The sequence below is a fragment of the Paramisgurnus dabryanus genome, chromosome 12 (assembly GCF_030506205.2).
Source record: "Paramisgurnus dabryanus chromosome 12, PD_genome_1.1, whole genome shotgun sequence".
In the NCBI taxonomy this organism is placed as follows: Eukaryota; Metazoa; Chordata; class Actinopteri; order Cypriniformes; family Cobitidae; genus Paramisgurnus; species Paramisgurnus dabryanus.
The window spans coordinates 33,434,363-33,456,551 of NC_133348.1; the positions used below are offsets into that span (position 1 = coordinate 33,434,363).

Genomic DNA, 22,189 nt, shown 5'->3' on the forward strand with positions numbered 1-22,189 from the left:
ATATTGTAAATGTTAATCCAGTGTACATGCACACAAAACATCAATACACTAAATGCATATTTAATGCATTTCTTGAATGAAAGAGATAGGGTCAGATTTATTAAAAGCTTGAGCTAGTGCAATAACAAATGTCAGGATTTACCAAAGAGGCGCAGTGGATGATTGACACTGAAAAGGTGTGTTCTAGTTTTTGACACTGATCTTATTGCATATGCATTTCTAGGAGTTTCCCTTTAAGACGCAACATTTTTTGGAGAAGAGTGTTTTGACTGGTATTTGCGCCATTTGTTGCTAAAAGAAGAGGTATCAGAGAGTGTGTAGTACAGGGCAGAGAATAGTTTTAACATGTAACAGTTTCTTTGGAATTCAAAAATATTGTTTGCCAAGCCGTTTTTTATTATACAAGTTATTTTTTATTTGCTGTAGGAAATAAAAAAGGAGTCACTAGGAAAAGTCAACAGGTGTTTTAAAACTTCTTGTAAACCTTAATTTTTTGTCCTCCAGTTCTTTTCAGTGTACTATGGCTTCGTTAGCTAGGATTTCTGACCCTAAATTTTCATCTGCGATGTTCGTGGGGCTGAACTGAAGCGCATTAGGTGTTAGTAGATCACCCGCACCTCATCAGCTCTGCTTATTTGCGACCCTGAACTAATTTCGGTAGATTGTGTGGTCATTATGGAAATCAGCTGTTGCACCCGTGTTTTGTTAATAACTTGGAGATATTACCAGTCCTATCCACGCTTTTTGAAATTGCGCTGTCACACTTATTTACCCCATTTAGTAAATCTAGCCCTTAGACTCTTATTTGAAACAGTTCCCCTTAAACCCAGTTAGAGTAGTCACTCAAAAGGCACAAATTATTCACATTTTTACAAGATGTAATATAAGTCTCAGGTGTGTCTGCAATGTGTCTGTGAAGTTTTGGCTAAAAATACCCCACGGATCATTTGTTATGCACTGCAAAAAATTTGCTGTAATTATGCAGCTGGTTGCAAGTAACTTACTGTAGAAGATAAAGACCAAAAATGTTTCATGTTCCTTTAACTTTAAACAAACTGTAACCAGTAAATAACATAAATGTAAAATCTACAGTAAGTTACTGGCAGCTAGTTGACAATAATACCCAGTAATACTGTAATTTATACAGACATTTTTTTACAGTGTGGCAAGTCCAAAATGTCCCTATTTGGGAGCTGTTTTCGGGTCTGTACCTTTAAATGCAAATGAGATACTGACAGACAGTGCACTCTTGATTAAAAATAGATCTGATTCCTGTGAATACAGTCTGGGACAATTTAGAAAAGCTTTTGGGTAAAATTAACCACTCAGTCAGTGGTCGTGGGCAGGGCTTTATCAGTGTGATGTCACATTAACAACAGAATCAAAATAGCATGTGTAATGAGACTTCTTTGGTTAAATGGGGAATAAATAAAGTCCAAACACCTTGAACAAGTGGATTTTGCATAATGCACTAAGTGAAAGATGCTCTACTTAACTCTTTCCCCCATCAGCGTTTTAAATAAAAAGTTAAGTAAGTAATGTAAGTAATGCAAAAGCAACTTGCAAAATAATCTGTATATTAACATTTAAAATACAGAAACTCAACACATTCACATCTCCTCGTTTATTAGTGATAACAAGGCTTGTAGCTGCATAATAAAGGCCACTAAACCTCTAAGGAGCTGACTGACAACGTAAAAAACGCGTCAATCATCCTTGATACTTGACGTTTATTTGTCATCCACTGAAAACTTTACTCATTCCAGCATTGTTTAACAATTGTTTTCTCAAAGTTTTCAAATATGTGGATGAATATTTGGTCAACCTAAATAAATAAATAAATAAATAGTGTTCCTGCAGTCACCACCTTCCTCCCCTGCAGCTCATACAAACAACAGGTGTTTTAACCCAACATACTTTATAAAGGTACAGTTAAATACAAAGGTTATTGGGTTAACTTTACATTTCTTTAGACAGAACCATACTTCCCATTAATTTGACATTTGATGATGCAATCTGATGAATTTTAAGCACAATTTTTCTCAGTTTGTTTCCTCTGAGATCACCCATGTGACTTCTGGTAGACCTGTTTGTTTAATTTTGGGCGATTTGCGTTCCAAATACAAACCGAATAACCTTAATCTTAAGAAAAGTATTTTATTTGTCTGTTGCATGCTAACCGATGCTTAAAGATGATTGCTTTTTTGACTTACTGAGAAAACTGTGATAATACTAATAACCATGATCATTTTGGTCACTACAAACATGATATGAAATATTCATACCATTTCATTTCTACTAATGATGGAACTCGCGACCATATGCTTTTGGGAAACAGACCCATGGCCAAGTGATGACTCTTCCTGACATCTTACAGGCCTTCCTGACATGATTCATTTGAATCAGGGATTCATAAATCACTGGCACTCAATACGAAAAAAAAAAACTAGATTTTAGTACTGTCATGCTAACTGGTTTCACACATTTGTGTTAAATAGCCTCAGTCATGCTTCATTTATTCAAATTTAATTGAAGCAAATTTAATAAAGGCATTTTGAAAATAAATTTAGTGTATTATTTTAATGTCAGCACAATTTAAGGAATAAAAAGTCAGTACTCTTTTAATCCAGTTAATTTACGGAAAATACATGGAAATGCATACGGGATTGGTCCGGGATCGTTTGCTTTTTGGTTCATTCACACTGCTAATGATTTTTCAGAACCTGTGTGTTAGTTCACACAGATACCGTAAAGATCCAGTAAAGACACGTGACGTGTTTAATTCCTGTACTTGGTGTTTTTCAGCATCTGAAGTTTGCTTAATGCTCGTCTAAGAAATGTATTTCTGATTTTCTTTGCGCGAAGGGACATATTATGATCAAAGATATTGGACTTTGTTATTATGATCGAGACTTTCTCCATCTTTAACCAGAAGCCCTGTCTCAGACTAATATAGTACATGTAAAGGTGAGTTCAGACATTTTCTTAATGTTTATAGTGGTGTCATTATTATTTACAGTTTATAGTCAGGAGTATTACTCCAATCAACTATTTAGAGGGTAGGGCTGGGCGATTCGTCCCCATAAAAAAATCTGAGATTTTTTTATAAAAAACTCGATTTACGATTCGAATCGATTTTTTTTCCCCGACCCCGTTTAAAACAAAATAATTGCAAACTGTATATATTTTTAAAATATATATTTATTATATTTAATTAAAATGCATCAACAAAAAATTGGGAAGGAATAAAGATTTGGCGAATGCAAAATGTATGTCAGTGTTTCCCACAGATCTGAAATTTACTTGTGGTGTATGGTGGTGAAAAGGGCAATCATTATAATCCACTGACAAAAAATGTTCAGTTACTATACATGTGACAAAGAACTAATAATGTGTGACACAACACAATACTTTGAATAATTGAACATTAATATTAATTTCACATTATAATTCATTAATCTAACCACCCCAAACTTTCTTTGTCATGAACAAAGCTGACACTGTTTGTCAAAGCACCACGAAAACACTTTATGTTTTTGCACTGATATATGAAGCAATTTGATGACCCCTTTTATCAAACTCAATATAATACAATACTATGTACAGTATATTAATAGACAGTGCAGGTCTATAGATTATAAATGTGACTGATGTTATAGTGGTAATAATTTCTAGAGATAGGCACTTTTACTGCTTCTGCTTTCTATTTCTCTTTTGCCGATTAAAAAAGCTTAATCCACTCATTATTTCAGATTTAAAAGTCTACTTGCTGTCCCGATGACAGACTTTACATTACAGCTTTGCGTTTTTTTATATCCTGAGTCAGCTAGAGCTTTGCTCGTTCAGTGCAATGGGCTTGACATTAGCACTGCTTTTTGCTACAATCTCTGTGCAAACTTTTTAGATTTTAGAAAAGATTTGGGGCCAGATTTACTAAGCGTTGCGCCAGCGTAAACCATCATTTTGGCGGTAAATAGCGATGTCGGAATTTACTAAAGACGCGCAGTGGATCATTAGCGCTGAAAAGGTGTGGTCTAGTTCTTTTTGCGACTGACCTGATTGCATATGCATTTCTAGGAGTTTCCCTTTCAGACGCAAACATTTTGGGAGGAGACTATTTAAATGATTCACGCAACGCGATTTACTAATGTTTGCGCATGTGTTATGTATGGCATTTGCGCGACTATTTAACGCCGAAAAAAAGCATGTCTTAAATCATTTTGCGCTCGAAATGGCTGCAATTGTTGTTGCTAGGAGGAGACATCGCAGAAATCAGAGACTGCATGGTAGAAGGGAGAGGATTTTTTCCACACGTATCAATTTATTTGGAATGCCAGAACAACAAATTATCCAAAAATTTCGTTTGCCAAGCCATGTTATTCTAAATTTGCTGGAAGAAATACAAGACGATCTGGAGCCCTCAACTAGAAGGAGTCACGCAATCCCAGGTGTTTCAAAACTTCTTGCAACACTTCATTTTTTGTCCTCCGGTTCTTTTCAGTCTACTGTGGCTACGTTAGCTGGAATTTCACAATCCGCATTTTCACCTGCGTTGTCCGTGGTGCTGAAGTCCTCTAAAGGCGTCAGGGGCATTTCCTCAATAGGACCACCACCGGTCTTCTTCACTGCTGCTTTATTAAAAGCAACCTTTTCTTTTGTACGTCTCCTTAGGTCATGCCATCTTTTCTTAATTTCATCAGCGGAACGCGATTTACCCCCTATTGCATTTACCTTTTTCGCAATACAGTTCCAAATGTCCTTTTTGCGAGCAGTTTGGACATTGCGATTTTGAAGCATTTTACTATAATTACTACACTCCTCTACTAACACATCCAGTTCTTGGGCAGAAAACTTCTCCCTCCGCTGCCTCTCCTTGGTCTTTTCCGCCATCATTTTACCAGATAAGTTCACGCGTCTCTCTGCCTTTATTTATCGGCCTGTATATCACATGCACCTGCAGGAGCATCATCTCTGCTTATTTGCAACCATGCGCTAATTTGCGCTGCTCTTAGTAGATTGGTTGGTCATTATGGAAATCAGCTGTTGCGCCTGTGTTATTTAATTAGCGCTTTTTTAGTAAATAACCCGCAGATATCACCACTCCCATCAGCGCATTTTTGGAATTAGTAAATCTGGCCCATGGTCTATTAGTAGTATAGATTAGATTATTAAAAAATGGATTAAAGAAAATGCAGCGCGTGGTCGCAAAAAGAGCCAGTTGTCATCACCATAGAAACCGGAAGCACGCTGAAACTTCACTCGAGCTTTAGGTAGCGCTCACGGCCGTTCTCCGGTCGAATCGGGTTTTACACACAATATTAATCATACTTGGGACTCAAAGTAATAAACTAGGACCGACCCGGACCAGACTGACCATTTCGAATATAAACCTAGAACCGTACAGGTCCTCTCAGGGAAGAAAGACCTCTAATGGTAAAACTCTGCTCAAGTTCAGAAACATGAAAGGATACAATGTGAAACTGAGCTTGCTTCGCATCGCACCCAATTCATTGAGAAATGAAGAGCACGTGAACGCACACTCAACGGGAGAGACACAACGTGCTTGCTTGGAAACACTGTATGTACTGCGCTATACTGCAGAGGGGGAGAAAAAAAATCTAAAAAAAATCGATTTTTTGAAAATATGAATCGATTTGACCTGCCAACTCGATTTTAAAATCAAATCGATTTTTTTCCCAGCCCTATTTAAGGGGGCAGACTCTGTGTTGTGAACTTACATTGACGAGCTGAGCTTTTTCAAAAAACGGACAGCTGCTGGCTGTTTTGAAAATGCCACGCTTCCATTGGGAAAAAAACATACGCCCGGCCACGTACGGGCGTAAAAACTTATGCTTTGCCCACCCTGTTTTATAAAGGCCCACCCACTTGAACATTTCTGGCTTCGCCACTGTTGACAGGTATGATTCATTGGTGGGGCCTTCAAAATGGGACTGACCAGATAATCAAATACTGTAAGCTTGATTTGGGAGACTCTTATAGTTTCATGGGAAATAAAAAAAATTAAGTGGGAGGATTTTTTATTATAATAAGGTGGTTGTGTACACACAGTACAACAAACGCCATATAAAAGGGAATTCTACACAATAAGTCCCCTGTAAGAAAGCAGTTATGATATGATATCCCAAGCACCTTGCGGATAGTAGTTGTTCCTGAAATATATGTTTTAGCATGGCTGGAATCAGCAACAGTAGTGAAAATTTATTAATGAGCATCACTTGTGTTTAATTTTTAAAATGTGGTTATTTGTAGTTCACTAAGGGATGGTTTCCTGGACAAGGATGATCTTAAGCCAGGACTAGGCCTTAGGTTAACTATTAATATAACTAGTTTTAACAAACATTCCTTACTAAAAACATTACTTGTGTGAATTTTGAGGCAAAACAAATTGCACTGATGTATTTTAAAATATGTTAGTGCAAGTTGCTTTCAGTTTGGACAGCTCTTACATTAATTTTAGTCTAGGACTAGTCTAATCCCTGTCCGGGAAACCGCCCCATAAGGTTTATCAGCATTCTTTGACTTACATATGGGTTATTTTCCTCAGGTTGTAGAAGGCATGCTTCTCTAACCTGCTCAGAAAGACATCCACCGAAAGATAGCTGAGGAAAGAGGAAATTTTGTTCTAAACGTCAATTCTTAGTAGTAGTAGTACAACAACAACAACAACAACTTAATAATTGCTGAATTATTTTTATCCTTTACAGTGATGTAAAAGCTTTTGTTTGAAAAGTTGATCACTTTTTAGAATCACCAGGTTCTCTGTGCATTTTCCCGCATCGATCACAATCTCCAGTATTCTAATCACTGACACCTGTTCTTCATCATTCAGCTCACACTATTGAAGCAGCATTCAGTCAGCGCATGGTCTTGTTTAAACAGGCCACTCATGTTTGTTTCTACTTACCTGACTCTACTTACCATTGCAGGAATCGAAGTTTATATCTTATCGTCGTCCTTATCTGTGTCTCTTCAAGGAAAGGTAAGTTAATCATCTTGTATATCTATGACTGACAAGAAGTGTATGTGTGAAGCTATACCTTTCCTCATCTGTTTATTCCATCATTATTCATCCTGCTAAATGATATCATCTGCCGTTTACCTATTTAACTGCTCATGTTGAATAAATACTCACCTGTTTCCTATCTGTCTCATCTGGTCTACGGATAACTGCATGCATGCCTGATATGATGGAGTTGAAGAACCCCTCACATCACCTTCCTTTGCCAGACAGATCCATCCTCTCCAAAATAGAAGCCATGTAACTGGACACAACCTGCATCCCACTATCAGAACATCAACGGGGGCTGACCCAAGGGCTTTGTCTGTATGGTGCGTCTGCTAGACATGCTATCAACGAATGTCCCATTTGCCCTCCAAGAGCTCTGGTAAGTATGGTTCAACCCATATCTCACAGATACACTTCTTTAACCACAAAAGTAATGCTCCCTTTCTCTGACTCCTCCATTACAACCACAGCCCTCTCTGAATCTGGGTCAGCCGACAAATGTATCTTATCTCTACTATGCTCCAACCACCAGATCCATAAGATCCGGATCCCACAGAGCATCAAGGTTCAATCCGTAACTGGAAAACCACTCAATCGAACATCCATCCATTTCTGTACCATCGACATCACTCAGACATTGGTATTGCTGCATTGGGAAAACATCAGTCTCTTGGTTCTGTAAAATTCAACAGCTGATGTCATCCTAGAGTGACCGTTGTTGATCAAACACCATCCAGAGGTCTCTTGGGACACCAGTGAAGTGAAGAGATCACTGCTTCCATTCCTGCTTTCCTCAGTTATTGCTTAATCGTCCACTGCTCTACCCATGTACTCCACCACCATTGAAAGTCCGAAGGTAGATGTTCCAATCAGTATACCACAGGCATACTTTGCCTTTCATGATGTCATCTGTCCCAAGAGAGCTTCCCAGTTACGACCTCATAGGCCATGGGACTGCAAGATTGATCTTCAGCTGGGTGAACCAGTGCCAAAAGGTAAAATCTACTTACTCACGATCCCTGAACAGGGGCCCATGTAGAAGTATATTGAAGAGGCATTACAACAAAGATATCTGACCTTCAACTTCCCCTGCTGCATCCTTCTTCGTAGCCAAGAAGGATGGCGGTCTCTGTCCCGGTATGAATGATCATGCCCTTAATCAAATCACCAACAAATTCAGATATCGATTTCCTCTTGTCGCAGCAGCCCCTGAACAACTTAGAGGAGCACAAATCTTCACTGAACTTGACTTGTGGTGATGAATGAAAAAACTAAATTGTGACCCCTACTGGCCACTTTGAATATTTAGTCATGCCGTATGGCCTAGTGAATGCCCCCTCCACTTTTCATGACTTTAGGCATTCCATTATCAGAGATCTGCTTAAACTGTTTGTATTAATCTTTTTTGACAACATACTTATCTTCTCAAAAACCCCAGCTGAACATCACCATCATGTAAAGAAAGTTCTCCACCGTCTCCTCTCAACTCTGCTCCACCTCCAGTTCTGTAGGAACTAGATCCCACATAGCATCAAGGTCCAATCCATAACTGGATCTCAAGGCAGAAAAATGTGAGTTCCACTGGTCAAACATCCAGTTCCTGGGGTACAACATTTCGCAAGGAAGGTGAAAACCATTAAATCCTGGCAAGTTCCTTTTAGTATCATAGATCTGCAAAGGATCCTGGGGTTTGCACATTTCTATCAATGTTACATTCATAACTACATTTCCATAGTCCAACCACTCATTGACCCCTGAAGTTGACCAAGCCTTCCAAACACTCAAGACTTCCTTCTGTTCAGCACCCATCCTCATTGATCCTGATCCCACCAAGCCATTCATTGTAGAAGTGAATGCATCATGAACCGTTGTTTTAGGCATCCTTTTAAACAGGGGAATTCAACAAAAATGTATCCATGTTCCTTCTACTAATACAAATTCAGCCCAGCTTAAAGGTTTTCCTATTGCCATGCATAACTCCTCTTCCACCATGTATTTCGTTACTTCTGCATTCCTAAAGACATTGTACTCCTAGATGTGACCTCAAGCCTCTCCTCAGGTTATCACCCTCAGACGAATGGACAAAAAGAACGTAAGATTCAGGATGAGAGCAGCTTTCTCAGAACCTTCTGTCATAGCCACCAGAACTCCAACCACATGCACCATGTATTTCATGTATCACAGTTTAAACCATTTCACTTACCCATCTCTCCTTCTTTCTCCACAGAACCTGGTTGGGAAGAAGTACCCCCTGGAGGAGACTGACTGCTGAGTTGCTGTTCGAACAAAGAGCTGAAAATCCTCCTTTGCGAAATGGATAATGTTTTATACTGAAGTAAAGATCAAAGAACCATGCATAACGAAAATTAATAACTGCTTTATTCAGTCTTTACAAGTCTTAATAATTTAAGGTTAACAAACTTGGCTTGCTGTTCTTGAAGGCAGCTCAAAACTTAGGTTGGACTCAAGCCCCAAGTTCAAGTAATGGAGAAAGAGAAAGAGTGCGGTACAACATTGTAAATGATCAATATTATTTGAATTCGGCCCTTAAAGGACAAGATACCAGATTAAGCTATTACGTAGCTATTATAAAAAATGTTCAGGACATTCTTGCGTCCCGTTGGCAACTTGTCCACAACTCGGTACTGGGTCGTGACCCGGTGGTTGGGGACCTCTGTGTTAGAGAACCTAGTGGATTAGGAAGGTTTAGGACCTGAGGAATCCTGGGTCCCAAGAGAAGATATCCTTGACCCAGAACTGCTCACAAACTTCCATAATACCCACGCAGAGGAACCTGTTCCCGAGGCAGAGGTTGATGGTGGGGGGGGGGGGGTACTGTTTCAGAATCAACAAAATTCCAAACACTGACACTATTTAAGCAGCACTCAGTCATTCAGTGAGCGTCTGGTCTCGTTCAAACATTCCTCTCATCCGTTTGTTTCTACTTATCTGACTCTACTTACCATTGCAGGAATCAAAGTTTATGTCTCATCGTTGTCTGTGTCTCTGCAAGAAAAGGAAAGTTAATCATCTTGTATGTCTGTGACTGTCAAGAAGTGTATGTGTGAAGCTATACCTTATCTCATCTGTTTATTCCATCATTATTCATCTTCCATTTACCTGTTCAACTGCTCATGTTCAATAAATACTCACCTGTTTCATATGTCTCATCTGGTCTATGGTAACGTAACAATGGTGTCTTTTACTACACTCCATCTAATATATAACTAATTTGTCTTTGATTATGCAAGCAGTTTTGAGAACATTTGTTTTAACAGTTTATTAAAAATAATAAGAAAAATAATAAAAATAATCTACTTTTAGAGTAGTATAACTTGCTCAAATTTGGTCTTAAATAAAAGAAGTAAATAACCCCTCACTCACATTCTTGAGATATTCACCAAATTTGCAAAGGCATCTTGAGGAACTGTGGTCAAACTTGTCTCATAGAAGTTTCTGAAATAAAAAAAATGATCACATTCAAACATACAGCCGCTGGCAGTTAAATAGCATGTTAAATATCCCAATCATATATCTTTTGTTATTCCCTCATAACTTTTGGTCACTAAAATATTAATGTTACACATCTATCCCCTAAAATTTACCCTCATGTCATTCCAAACCCATAATACAGTAACTATCAGAGGTGGGCTGGCAGCCGGTGATTTCTCTTCCGAGCGGTGCACATTCAAAATATGTGTTCGCTGTGTCATGTGAATCTAAGTGCATCATGATACACATGACAGGCTAAATGCATGTGTTTACGGGCTTTGCATTGTGTGCCCTCAAAAAGAAGTCACCGGCTGCCACTGGAAACAATAATACATCTCCAATAATAACTTTATAAGGGTATGCAAAGCTTATAAAATCTTATCAACTGGCAAACTGTAAAGGAAGTTATAAGCGTAAACAGTCAGTAAAAGCTTAACCCTCCTTTTTTATAGGTATGAATGAAAACATGTTATTCTCGTTTCGTGTCAGTACACACGCAATAAATGCGCAAAGTAAAGTGAGACTTTCAAGTCTATGTGCCGGGGCTCAGCCAAGGACGGCCACGCCCCAATTTAAACCCTGATTTAAAGCTATGCCAATGTAAATTAAAGCAGTCCGGATGATTTAGCTACTGTATGTAATATATCCTACCTATATTTTATATAAGCCACTCAATTGAGATAAAGTTATATGTAAAAAAAATGGCAATAAAAATAGTAAATATTGCCTAAAATTCACACATGGCTTTTTGATTAGCCTATAAATGGATTACTCATGTATAGGATAATATAATAGGAAAAGGGTTAAGATTAAAATCTCGCTCATAGCTGATTTTCAGAGGATGCCAAGGCCTACAGAGATATATAGACTTTGTATACTATAACTTGTAGGGGATAGACCTGTGGTAACTCAAGAATGTACTGTAAGCTTAAGAGCATGCCTCTGACCCAAACACAGAGAGGACGAGCCTAGACAGATCTTGCCATGAGATGTTGAGGCCATTAAAGTGTTATTCTGCTTAATGCCGGTTTTCTCCTTGAGTGAATGGATCAGTTCTTTGAAGTGGGAAGTTTAAACAAAATCATATGGACGTTAATCATGGCCAAGTGTTTCAGCTGTTTTTGCCACAGAAAAAAGTCACCTGTTTGACAGCCTGTTTGCATAGAGACTATAGCCACAACCTGAAATGTATTGTAATGGCAAACATAACTAATCATGTTGTCAATTTTATGTTTGTGAAAACATGTCAAAATGAGTAATTAAAGGTTCAATTTGATTCGCTAATTCACAACCAAAACTGGCACAGGTAGGAAGGGAGGGTCACCCTGTCAAACCCCTTCAATTTACACCAGTCTTATTTCCTAAAGAAACTCAGTCCTTCAGTTTGTCTTTCGAGGGAGAAATCCTTGAAAGCGAAGCTGGTTTGGATGGAGGTAAATCAACATTATTTGTAAATGTGGAATAAACTGATGAACCCAAAAAGCACTTCACAATTTGGCTGAGATACATAGCCACAAAGTGCATGATTCAGATGTGTCTGATATAATTTATTCTGTAGTACAAAATATTTTAAGTGGTATAAAACTGAAATGAATATGCACTGTACTAACATGAAACAGGACCATTACTAAATGCCAACATAAAAGAATAGATGGGACTGGCAACACACTCTACAAAATGCTGGGTTATTTTTAACCTATAGCGTTGGGACAAAAGAGGATAAACCCAACCCGTTGGGTTTTAAATGAACCAATGCTGTGTTGTTTTAACCCATTGTTGGGTTAAATATTGACAGCTTCATCAGACTCAGGCGGGATCTGAGGTACGCACACTTGCAGGTGATTGATTTATAAAGGGAACATTGCTTTGGTTTAAGTCTTTTATTAAGACTTAAAACATGTATATTATATTATAAATATTAAGTCTTAATATTTTTTGGCGTATGCCATTTTTGGCTTTTGTGCATATGTGGACTTTTAGTAAGGATTCTACGCACATTTTTATAAATGAGACCCCTGGTTCAAAGTTAATTTCCGCTCTGTGCTTGTTTATCAATTTGACTACACTCTAAAACAGGGGTTCTCAAAGTCCGGACTCGATGGGAATTTGATCCGGACCCGCGTCCACTTCATATTGCAAGTGCATTAATTTCTATGTAATTGATTAAATGTGTGCATTTGATACTTTACAAATGCATATTAAAATTGTAAACCATTCGTTTATTTTTATTTTTTTAAGAGTATTCCTGGTCCAAAAATAAATTGCTGTAGCCATCACACCCAGATATTATGCACAGCTATTACATGTACTACAGCTTTTGATCAGTAAGTCCTTATCAATCTGAAATCACTGTTGGTTTGAGTCGTTTAAAAACATGCATTTAAAAAGGAACACTCGTCAAACATAATCTTTATACATATTCTTTATTATCATGAAAATACCTGAAAAGGTTTGAAGAACAGAAATACATCCTTAAGCCATTTCCTGAAGCTGCGTGCGTCATAGACAGTAAAAGAAATAGACACAGCGACCCCATTGGATTCAACAGAGACAAGTGAAGTCAATTAGAAGCATGCACTTCCTGGGGGTCGAGCGTACTGCGCAGACTCAAACTGAGCTTAATGACATAGATGTCAAGTGAGCAACCTGTCTGACGATTGTAAGTCTTCTAATAGCTGTGCCACGAGAAATCTGAATCACCCACCGAATCTTGCAGAGACGGCGAGCGTGAACAGGAACACATTTGGGTAAGTATTCTGATTCATAATCTCCCTTGACTTTATGCCTCCACGTCCACCCGATTGCCTCATAGACAGTAAAAGATTGCCTACGAGCTTCTTCTCCTGTCCATACGGTAATTTCTCTACTGTGCGACAGAGAGTCACAAGTTATGACGCAATCGTTAGCCTATTTTTACAAAAACTGCTTCTACTGGGCCATAACGTAACATTTTTGTGTTTCTTTAGAAATAATTAATGGACAAATGGAGTCTTTAAACGCCTCAGATGTGAAGTTATTCGCTGTCAAAGTGACGCCAAAATGAATGGGAGTCAATGGAATGCTAACAGCAGGTGGGGGTCCGCTAATCAATGGCGGAGCCCAGGGAAGCTTCAATAAAAATATGAAACCCTGCCCCTCCTGGCGTGCATACGGTTCTTCGTCTGCAGTGCATATTGAGTTTCTGCACTACAGCGCCCTCTGGCTTTTGGATGTAGCGGCATTTCACCGTAATTCATTGAGAAGCAGCAGCATCATCGGCCATATAGGTGCCCTCATAATTTTGGTCAGTGTTTCCACCTACCAACCACACCTTTTTTACCATGGTTTATGCATCTGGTGGAAAACAAACCATTTCTCTAATTAGGTTGCTCTGGATTTGGCACCTGGTTACTTTTGTCATACTTCTTGTGTTTATGTTCAAAAATGTTTTACCTAAAAATGCAAAATACACTTATTATGAATGTACTTTAATAGAAAATACTTTTTTCCAAACTATTTCTGTTGATTTGTTATATAAACAATTATTAACATGAAGTTATTACCATGCTTGACAATTTTGTAATAACCAGTTTTTCCGGACCTATGAAAATGATGGACCTTTGAATGTAACCTTTGAGAACCCTTGCTCTAAAATATGTTGGGTTGCTTTTACACCAGGGCTGGGTAATTATTGGACAGAACACATTTCTGGGTTAAAACAACCCTTTATTTTTTTTGTCATTTTAACCCAGAAATGTGTTCTGTCCAATAGTTACCCAGCCCTGGGTTAAAAACAACCCAATAGTTTTTAGAGTGTAGCAAATAAACTGACCTTGTTATTTAAAATAATCTACTCTAAAAAGGACCGTTGTTGATTCTTTACGGAAGTTTACCAGAAGTTACGTTGGGGCCACAAAAGCTGTTTGTGTTTGTTGTTGCCGCTGAAACCATAAACATTTTCTGGGTTAATTTAACCCAATTGGTGGGTTTGTCCCTCTTTTGACCCAACTGAAAATAACCCAGCAATGTTTAGGGTGCACACAGCAAAAAATAAAAAATGAATTATACATTTTCACAGTTAATTATCAATTCATACTTTTTCATTTCAAAAAGCATAAATGTAGAGCATTTTACAATAAAATTAATACACATGTAATTTTTCAAATCCAACTACAGTTTTCAGGTTTATACTGTACTTTAGCATTTATAGGGTTTTTTTCAATTCCAGATATGTAATTTAAAGTGCACCGAAGACTCAATTAACATAAACTAAAATAACTATTTCATGTCATCAAAATGTTTTAAAAGCCCCTAAATATTGTCCATGCTCTGCACAGACCTCTTTTCATTATTGCAGAGCTCACAAATTGCACACACTTGAGTGGTTTACATGAGTGGGCAGAAAGTAAATAATGCACTGAATTCACAAGCCAGCTCTCGGAAATGGCTATATGTAGAAAGCCAGCAGTCATAATATGCAAACTTAGAAGAAAAGCCATTATTATTATTTTTGAGTTATTTTTGAAAACTTACTAAGGTTTCACTTTACTTTCCAATACATGCACTTACAACAAATTTACAGGGAATTTACCCAACAAAATACCGGTAAATCCATGTAGGCCTACTTAAAGGCATAGTTCATCCAAAATTGAAGTATATGATTATCTTTTTTTCAGATGAAAACAATTGAAGTTATATTAAGAAATGTCCTGGCTGTTCCAAGCTTTATAATGGTAGTAAATGGTGCTTCTGATTTGAAGCCCAAAAAAGTTCATCCATCCTTCACAAACGTAATCCACCCGGCTTTAGGGGGTTAATAAAGATCTCAATGCGATTATGTAAGAAAAATATCTATATTTAAAACTTTACAAACTAAAACTTAAATAACTAGCTACCGGCAACATATGTGCATTCACAAAGGAGTGCGTTTCCAATATTTCTTTTAATGTGACTCATTAAAATTAAAAATAGAAGTTTACCTACAATATAAAAAAGTTATTCTGCAAAAAAGTTAAAACAACTTTGTTTTGCAAGTCAATTTAACCTTCTAGTTTAAGTTTTGACCTATGATAAGTTGACATAACTAAGTTAAAATTGTTTAATTTCATTTGTTAAGTTAAAGTAACATAAAAATATGTTGATTTGACATAATTTTTACAGTGTATCTCCCAAAATCTCACTCTTTCATCTCAGTTTGTTAATTAAGGCAGATTGGCATGCATACTTTTTGTGGACCTTTTAAAAGAGCTACCGGTCCAGTCTGATCTATTTTAGGCGAAGTATTTAAAGTTACATTTATCTGTCCAACTCCTGTCAAGCAAAAGGAAGGAATGTGGTGCTCAACCTTGTGTTGGCAGTGCCAAGAGGTGGCCTGAATTGGAGCACTCGTTTGGGTGTAATTTTATGTGATGTGCCCGACAAGGCGAGATGAAGGGATGAAAAAGTTTGAAGAGAAGAGCCATGGAGGAATGTTCCTCAAGAGCTAAACAAACCCACAGCGTATGGATCAGAGCGTGGCATGAGGCACTACTAGACGCAAGGAGTGCTCAGCATTGTCTGATTGTATGGATGTGAAAGGAACAGAGACATATTGAGAAACTTGAAAATACAAAGTGGCACAGCCCAAACAAATAACTCATCAATCTTTTTTACTTTCTTTTCGCTGGAGGTTGCTGCTAGTTGACCTAATGCTATTGAGGCATTGCACATCTGATATTATTAAAATAAGATTTTGACACTTTGATATGAAATCATGCAGCTAAAATAAAACTTTGGAGGGAGTCTGTACAGTATATTCCAGTATATTGAAGAAAGTCTTTTTAGTGTGAATATACTTTAATGTAATGACCGACATGCAGTCTAAATGGAAGGTCTTTTTTACTTTATTCAAAAGCTAAATAAACGGCTATGGAAGTGTTTAGGTACATATTGTGTGTCTCAAATCAGTGTGAATCTCCTATCTAGAGATTGAATGGATAAAGAAATGTAAAAATGTTGTGACTGAAAACGCAAGGGGGATGCCAACTGTGGGCGCTTGCCAGTGTTATTACAGCTAAGGGCTTTGGTTGGTATGATATTTCTGTTTTGTTTATTAGTCGTTGTACGATGTTTTGGTTGGTTGTTTTGGAATTTGTCCCGCCCCTTCTCCACTGTGATTGGACAGTTGAGTGAAAAGTGACATTGACGAACTGAGCATTTTACCCAAAGCTGAACATTTTATTTTTTGCATGTTTGTCACACTTTAATGTTTCAGATCATGAAGCAAATATTAGGGCCGGGACTTTAACGCGTTAAGATTAATTAATTACACAAAAATTAACGCGTTAAACATTTTTAACGCATTTTAATCGCACTTATTTTTGCACCGCGGAACATTTCTCATTGGATGAGTTTCGGCAAACCAATTATACTGGAGCACCAACTAGCGTTCATGACTTCAGACAACAACAAACCACAGTGAACATGAACGAAGAAGTTGATGAGATCGCTTTGGTTGGCCCAGTGGATGGGAATTTTTTTATAAAAAACGAACGGATGGAAGCGTCGATAAGAGCATGGTTGTGTGTAAGCTATGCAACAAGGAATTCACATATCACCCGCAGCACATCGAGCCTCAAGTATCATCTCAATGCTAAACATATGGCAGCTAGCGTGGACATTAGCTCGACTCTGGGTACAACGACTTGGTTGAACAAAAATAAACAATATTTTGTTGCTTAAGCTTATGTATTCAGTCATTATTCATGGTATTGTCAGGAATCGGGGAAATACAGAACACGAACCGGACGTAAAATAAAGGGATTTATTTAACACACAGGGATAACAGAAAAACAAAACCCACGAGGGGGCAAAACAAGACAAGGGAAAACACGACGCTAAACTAACACTAAACTTAACAAACTAACAAAAAACTTTCAAACACAATAAACAGATCGAGACTAGATATGATACAAAAACTTACAGGAACCGACAGGGCATAAAACAAGCATGGGACAAGACGAACGTGCACTGGACAACAAACACAAGGACTCTTAAATAGGGAGAAAGTAAATTACATAGACCTGAAAATAATCACGAGTAAGGGATCGGGGAAAAAGTGACGAGACCCGGGAAATGCGTGGTCGGAATAAACCAATACTACAACCACACATTTCCCACATAGAACATATGTACTGTCAGAACCCTGCCATGCTAAACTAGATCTAAATACCAACAGGATCCGGCAGGATTCTGACAGGTATACTAAAAATCCATGTGAAAAAATAACTTCTCAATGTTCTCAGGTCAAATATTTATATGTGATTAATTTTAACTGAAGGTTTTTACTATGAAGGAAACACAGATGGCCCTGTGTGAAAAAGTGCTTTGTGATAACTTGCACTGAGTCTGTTACAGCGCTGTGGAGGAATTTTGGTCCACTCATGTTTGCAGAATTGTTGTAATTCAGCCACACTGGAGGTGTTTTTGTGCATGAACCGCCTTTTTAAGGTCATGTCACAACATCTCAATATGATTGAGGTCAGGACTTTGACTTGACCACTCTAAAGTCTTCATTTAGTTTTTCTTCAGCCATTCAGAGGTGGACTTGCTGATGTGTTTTGGATCATTGTCCTGCTGTAGAACCAAAGTTCTTGGATGAGTCGTCGCTGCGCTCTTGGGGTCGTTTTGATCGGAAGGGAATTTTTACCACTGTTCCATGTTTTCACAATTTGTGATAACCCCCAGTTAAGTTATGATTTAAAGAACACCTATTGTCCGATTCACGTTTTTACATTTCCTTGGTGTGAATTAGTACGTTAGCAATATGAAAAAGGTACATACCCCAAAGTTATCGTCTCCAACGTAAATCTCTTTTCTTGGACATTAACAGACACTCGGATTGTAGGCAACAGTTTACTTCCTGGGATTGATGATGTAAACAAGACCAACATTATCAGAATTCCTCCCGCTTTGGACTCAGCCTATAAGTTAACTCCTGTTATTACACGGCTCTCTGGAATGCTTGATTCTGATTGGTCAGTTGAGACATTTCTCAACTCGGTTCGTTCTTTTCAAATAATAACGGCTCCAAAGTAATAACGCATAGCCGGTACTACTTGTACGATTAAAATCGCTCCGCGCAAATAAAGATTACTAGCTGTTTGGCGCCATCTTGTGACAAACACTGGACAACCATAATTTTAACATGTACGGAAAAAACAGTATGTGGAAAATAATGTGTTTTTTTAACCATAAACCACGCAAACACATTGTATTAAACAATGACACAAAAATAACGTTGTTTTTTGGCAATGAAATAGGTGCACTTTAACAATTTTTCACACAGGGTCATGTGGGTATGGATTTTGTTTCCCTTCATAATAAAAACCTTTATTTAAAAACATGTATGTTGTGTTTATTTGTGTTATCTTTGACTAATATTTAAATTGTTTCATGATTTGAAACATTAAAGAGTGACAAACATGCAAAAAAAAAGAAATATCAGGAAGGGGCCAACACTTTTTACACCACTGAAAATATGCCCATTAAGCCCACCGGCACGGACCCTTTAGGTAGCCTTTAAGGCCACTTTCAACTTTGATGGGGAAAATCATATTTTATGCAGCTTATTATTTTAAGCAATCCAGTGATTCATTAGTTCACTATATTTTTGTTGCATGCCAATCACATCTGGCAATGTAGAATTAGCCCTATGAACCTTTAGAACCCTTAGAAATTAACACATTTCTGCAACTGTCAGTCATTCTCAGAATCAAACAGTAAGCCTTACTAAAAAAACAGATTGCCGAAGAACTAAGCATGTAAACTACAAACACTAAATGTTTTGTGATTGATTTAACATTCATTTAAAAATACAGTGGAACCATTTAAACCCACATTATGTGTTTTAATGAGGAAACCCTCTGATTACAAACTTTGATGATTTGATTTTCTCAGTGAAAATGTTTAATGATAACAGATTTTTGTGTGCTTTTACCTTACCAACCTTTTACCTTACCTTACTTCTTACCTTAAGATAGGCCTACAAATCACACACTATAAAGCACTATTAAACAAGTCTGCTTTCTGTTTATCATTTGTTCTCACCAAGAAAATAAAAAAGAGAGAAAAACTTATACCATAAGAGCACCCTAGAATTTGTCTATTAGTAAATCAGTTTGAAAGCAGAAAGTAAAGAGTTAATGTTCATCAGGGATTGGAGACCTGATCTAAGTTATTTGTACAAGTGATGAGCTAGAAAACATTTGTAAAATGATTTTTTTCTATATTTTCTTGTCACTGACTGAATACATATATTGATTTTTACTTCCTTTAAAAAAAAGTTAAAATGGTGCCAAAGTACCAATTAAGCCCATTCCAGACTTTTGACTTTATTAATAAAATATCATTGAATCAATAATCCTTATTTTGTAATAAAAATATATACAAATTAATACACTTTTCAAATGAGAGATAAATCTGGCATTTCAACAGACTATTTTTCTTATAAACCATCTCATTATCTATATATGATAAACACCTTAACTTAGATTTTGGTGGGCTTTATGGGTACACTTATCCTCTACTAAAATATTCGTTCAAATAAACCTACTAAACCCAGTCATCACTTTATGGGTACATTCGCATAGATACATGTTTGAAAATTAAGTGTCATGGCATTTATATTTTTCACTAATCATCATGAAATAAAGTAATAATTTAAAACAATCTTGATAATGAAAATGATTAAAAGTGTTACCCAATAATTGTTAAATCCAAATTTCTCATTGTAAAAGTCCAAAGACAACACCATGAACTATATGTACTGTTGTGTATAATGCTGATCATAAAAGATACTTACATTGCTTCTGTTATTGCCGGAAACGTGGGAATAACATCAATGTCCGTGCATGAGACAGAGAAGGATTTCCACTGAGAACATTCACAACCACGAGGACATGACATGAAATGTCCCATCACACACACAGGTGACAGCATCAACACTAACAGCACGCGTGTCGCCATAATATCACCAATAAATCCCTCTTTATACACGGCAAAAAACTCAGTGTCTCCTCGCTGGGTTTGTAAACTAAAATACTAGTGACACAAACTTTGACAAGCACTTTGAAAAGCTCAGGCTTGCTTGAATGTGCGAGCCTTTTTACTGAGTGAGAGAGCCGGTGCGTGTTATGGGCGGCTGAGGCGCTCTTGTGGTTGCTATGGGAACTGAAAAGTTATTTCTATCTCAAGTAAAACAGTGTTCAAATGTCATCTTATTAGAGCACTTGCGAATCCAAATAGATAGCCAGCTATGAGGTCCGGACCTTTTTCATATTAAAAAATAAAATCTAAAAGTTCTTTAAATGACTTTTTTTTTGTTTTTGTTTTAAAACGACATATTATCATTCGCGTATATAATTAATTTTGTTCAGTTTACTACTGTATAACTTCGTGTAAAATGACGGAGATTTGACTCAAGCCGCGAGGGCGCGTGTGAAGAATTTGCAGTGTTGCCAGATCCCGTTGTTAAAAATCCACTTTAGCCGTAGCACGTGTTTTAGCAATGCGACACTTTGGGATATTTATAAAGTGATGAAGTAAGGTTAGGCAATTAGCGATTTCTCTGATTTATGTCTGAAAGAGTTTTGAACTAACTTTGTTCTTTAAGGGCTATTACTTTTGTTTGTTTTTCGGACAACCCTTACGAAAATCGACCATTGTTTTACTGTGGTAAAAGTGGAGGCTACCCATGGTTTTTGGTGTATTGATTATCAGCAAAACTACACCACACTAACCAAGGACTGAACCATGGTTATTTTGTGGTTACCAGGGTTTTACTACCATGTTTTTTGTTTTGTTTTAACTGTAGTAAAAACATGGTTAATTGATGGTTAATACCCACATGCAGAGGTGTAGGCTAAGATAAAAAAAAGGTTGGTATAAATTTACAGAAACCCCTTTGAAATTACACAAAACACTGTTAAAAGTGATAATAATGATTTTATACTGTATGTTGTCTGTGTTATAATAAATATATATATAAAAAAAGGTGCTTTCCTCCTGGGATTCTTGGGAATTAAAGCTTTCATTTTTATATAAGACTTGCACATGTGTGTCATATTTAAGCTATATGAAAAATATGAATATCCAACAGGCGGCTCATGACTGCTCATCCGAGGGGCACAAATTCAAAATATGTGTTCAGAGTGTCATTTGTGTTGCTTGCGTTTTCAAAATATGTGTTTGTTGCGTCATGTGAACCATGTGCATCATGTGTTTTGTCAAAATAAGTGCCTGCTGCACACGCGTCAAAACCATTTATTATAAAAGGGATGCTCACGTTCAGAAAATACCAGCCTGGTCTCACTGTTAATATGTAGTATTTACACGTAACTTTAAAAAACAAAAAAACATATTTTTTGTACGTTTAAATAGATGCTAAAACGTACAATGTAGACATATTTACAACATTTAAACGTAGCATTATTACGTTTTGAGAGCTAAAAAACGTAGAACATTGACGTATCTTTCATTCAAGATTGCTGTATCCAACGGAAATGGAAATGACGTAAATATGTCACGTGGCACTCAAAGAACCAATAAGCTTTTGATATCACTGCCGTTAAGCAATGTGTCGTAAAGCTTCTTGAGGCGGGATATTTGAATTCACATCAAGGAATGCGTGATCTGACTTTACGGTTGCTGATG

At 37.2% G+C, this 22,189-nt stretch overlaps 1 protein-coding gene across 1 annotated transcript in view; it reads right to left on the minus strand.

The window, feature by feature from the left end:
• tshr (thyroid stimulating hormone receptor) overlaps positions 1–20,548 on the minus strand; it is a 40,304-nt gene extending 19,756 nt beyond the window's left edge. The window contains exons 1-3 of the mRNA XM_065268886.2: positions 20,340–20,548; positions 10,412–10,483; positions 6,546–6,620 (exon numbers count right to left, since the gene is read on the minus strand). Of these exons, the coding sequence (XP_065124958.1) occupies positions 6,546–6,620; positions 10,412–10,483; positions 20,340–20,503 (311 nt within the window). The 5' untranslated portion in view covers positions 20,504–20,548. The remainder of the gene's footprint in view (positions 1–6,545; positions 6,621–10,411; positions 10,484–20,339) is intronic.
• Between the last annotated feature and the right edge of the window lie 1,641 nt (positions 20,549–22,189).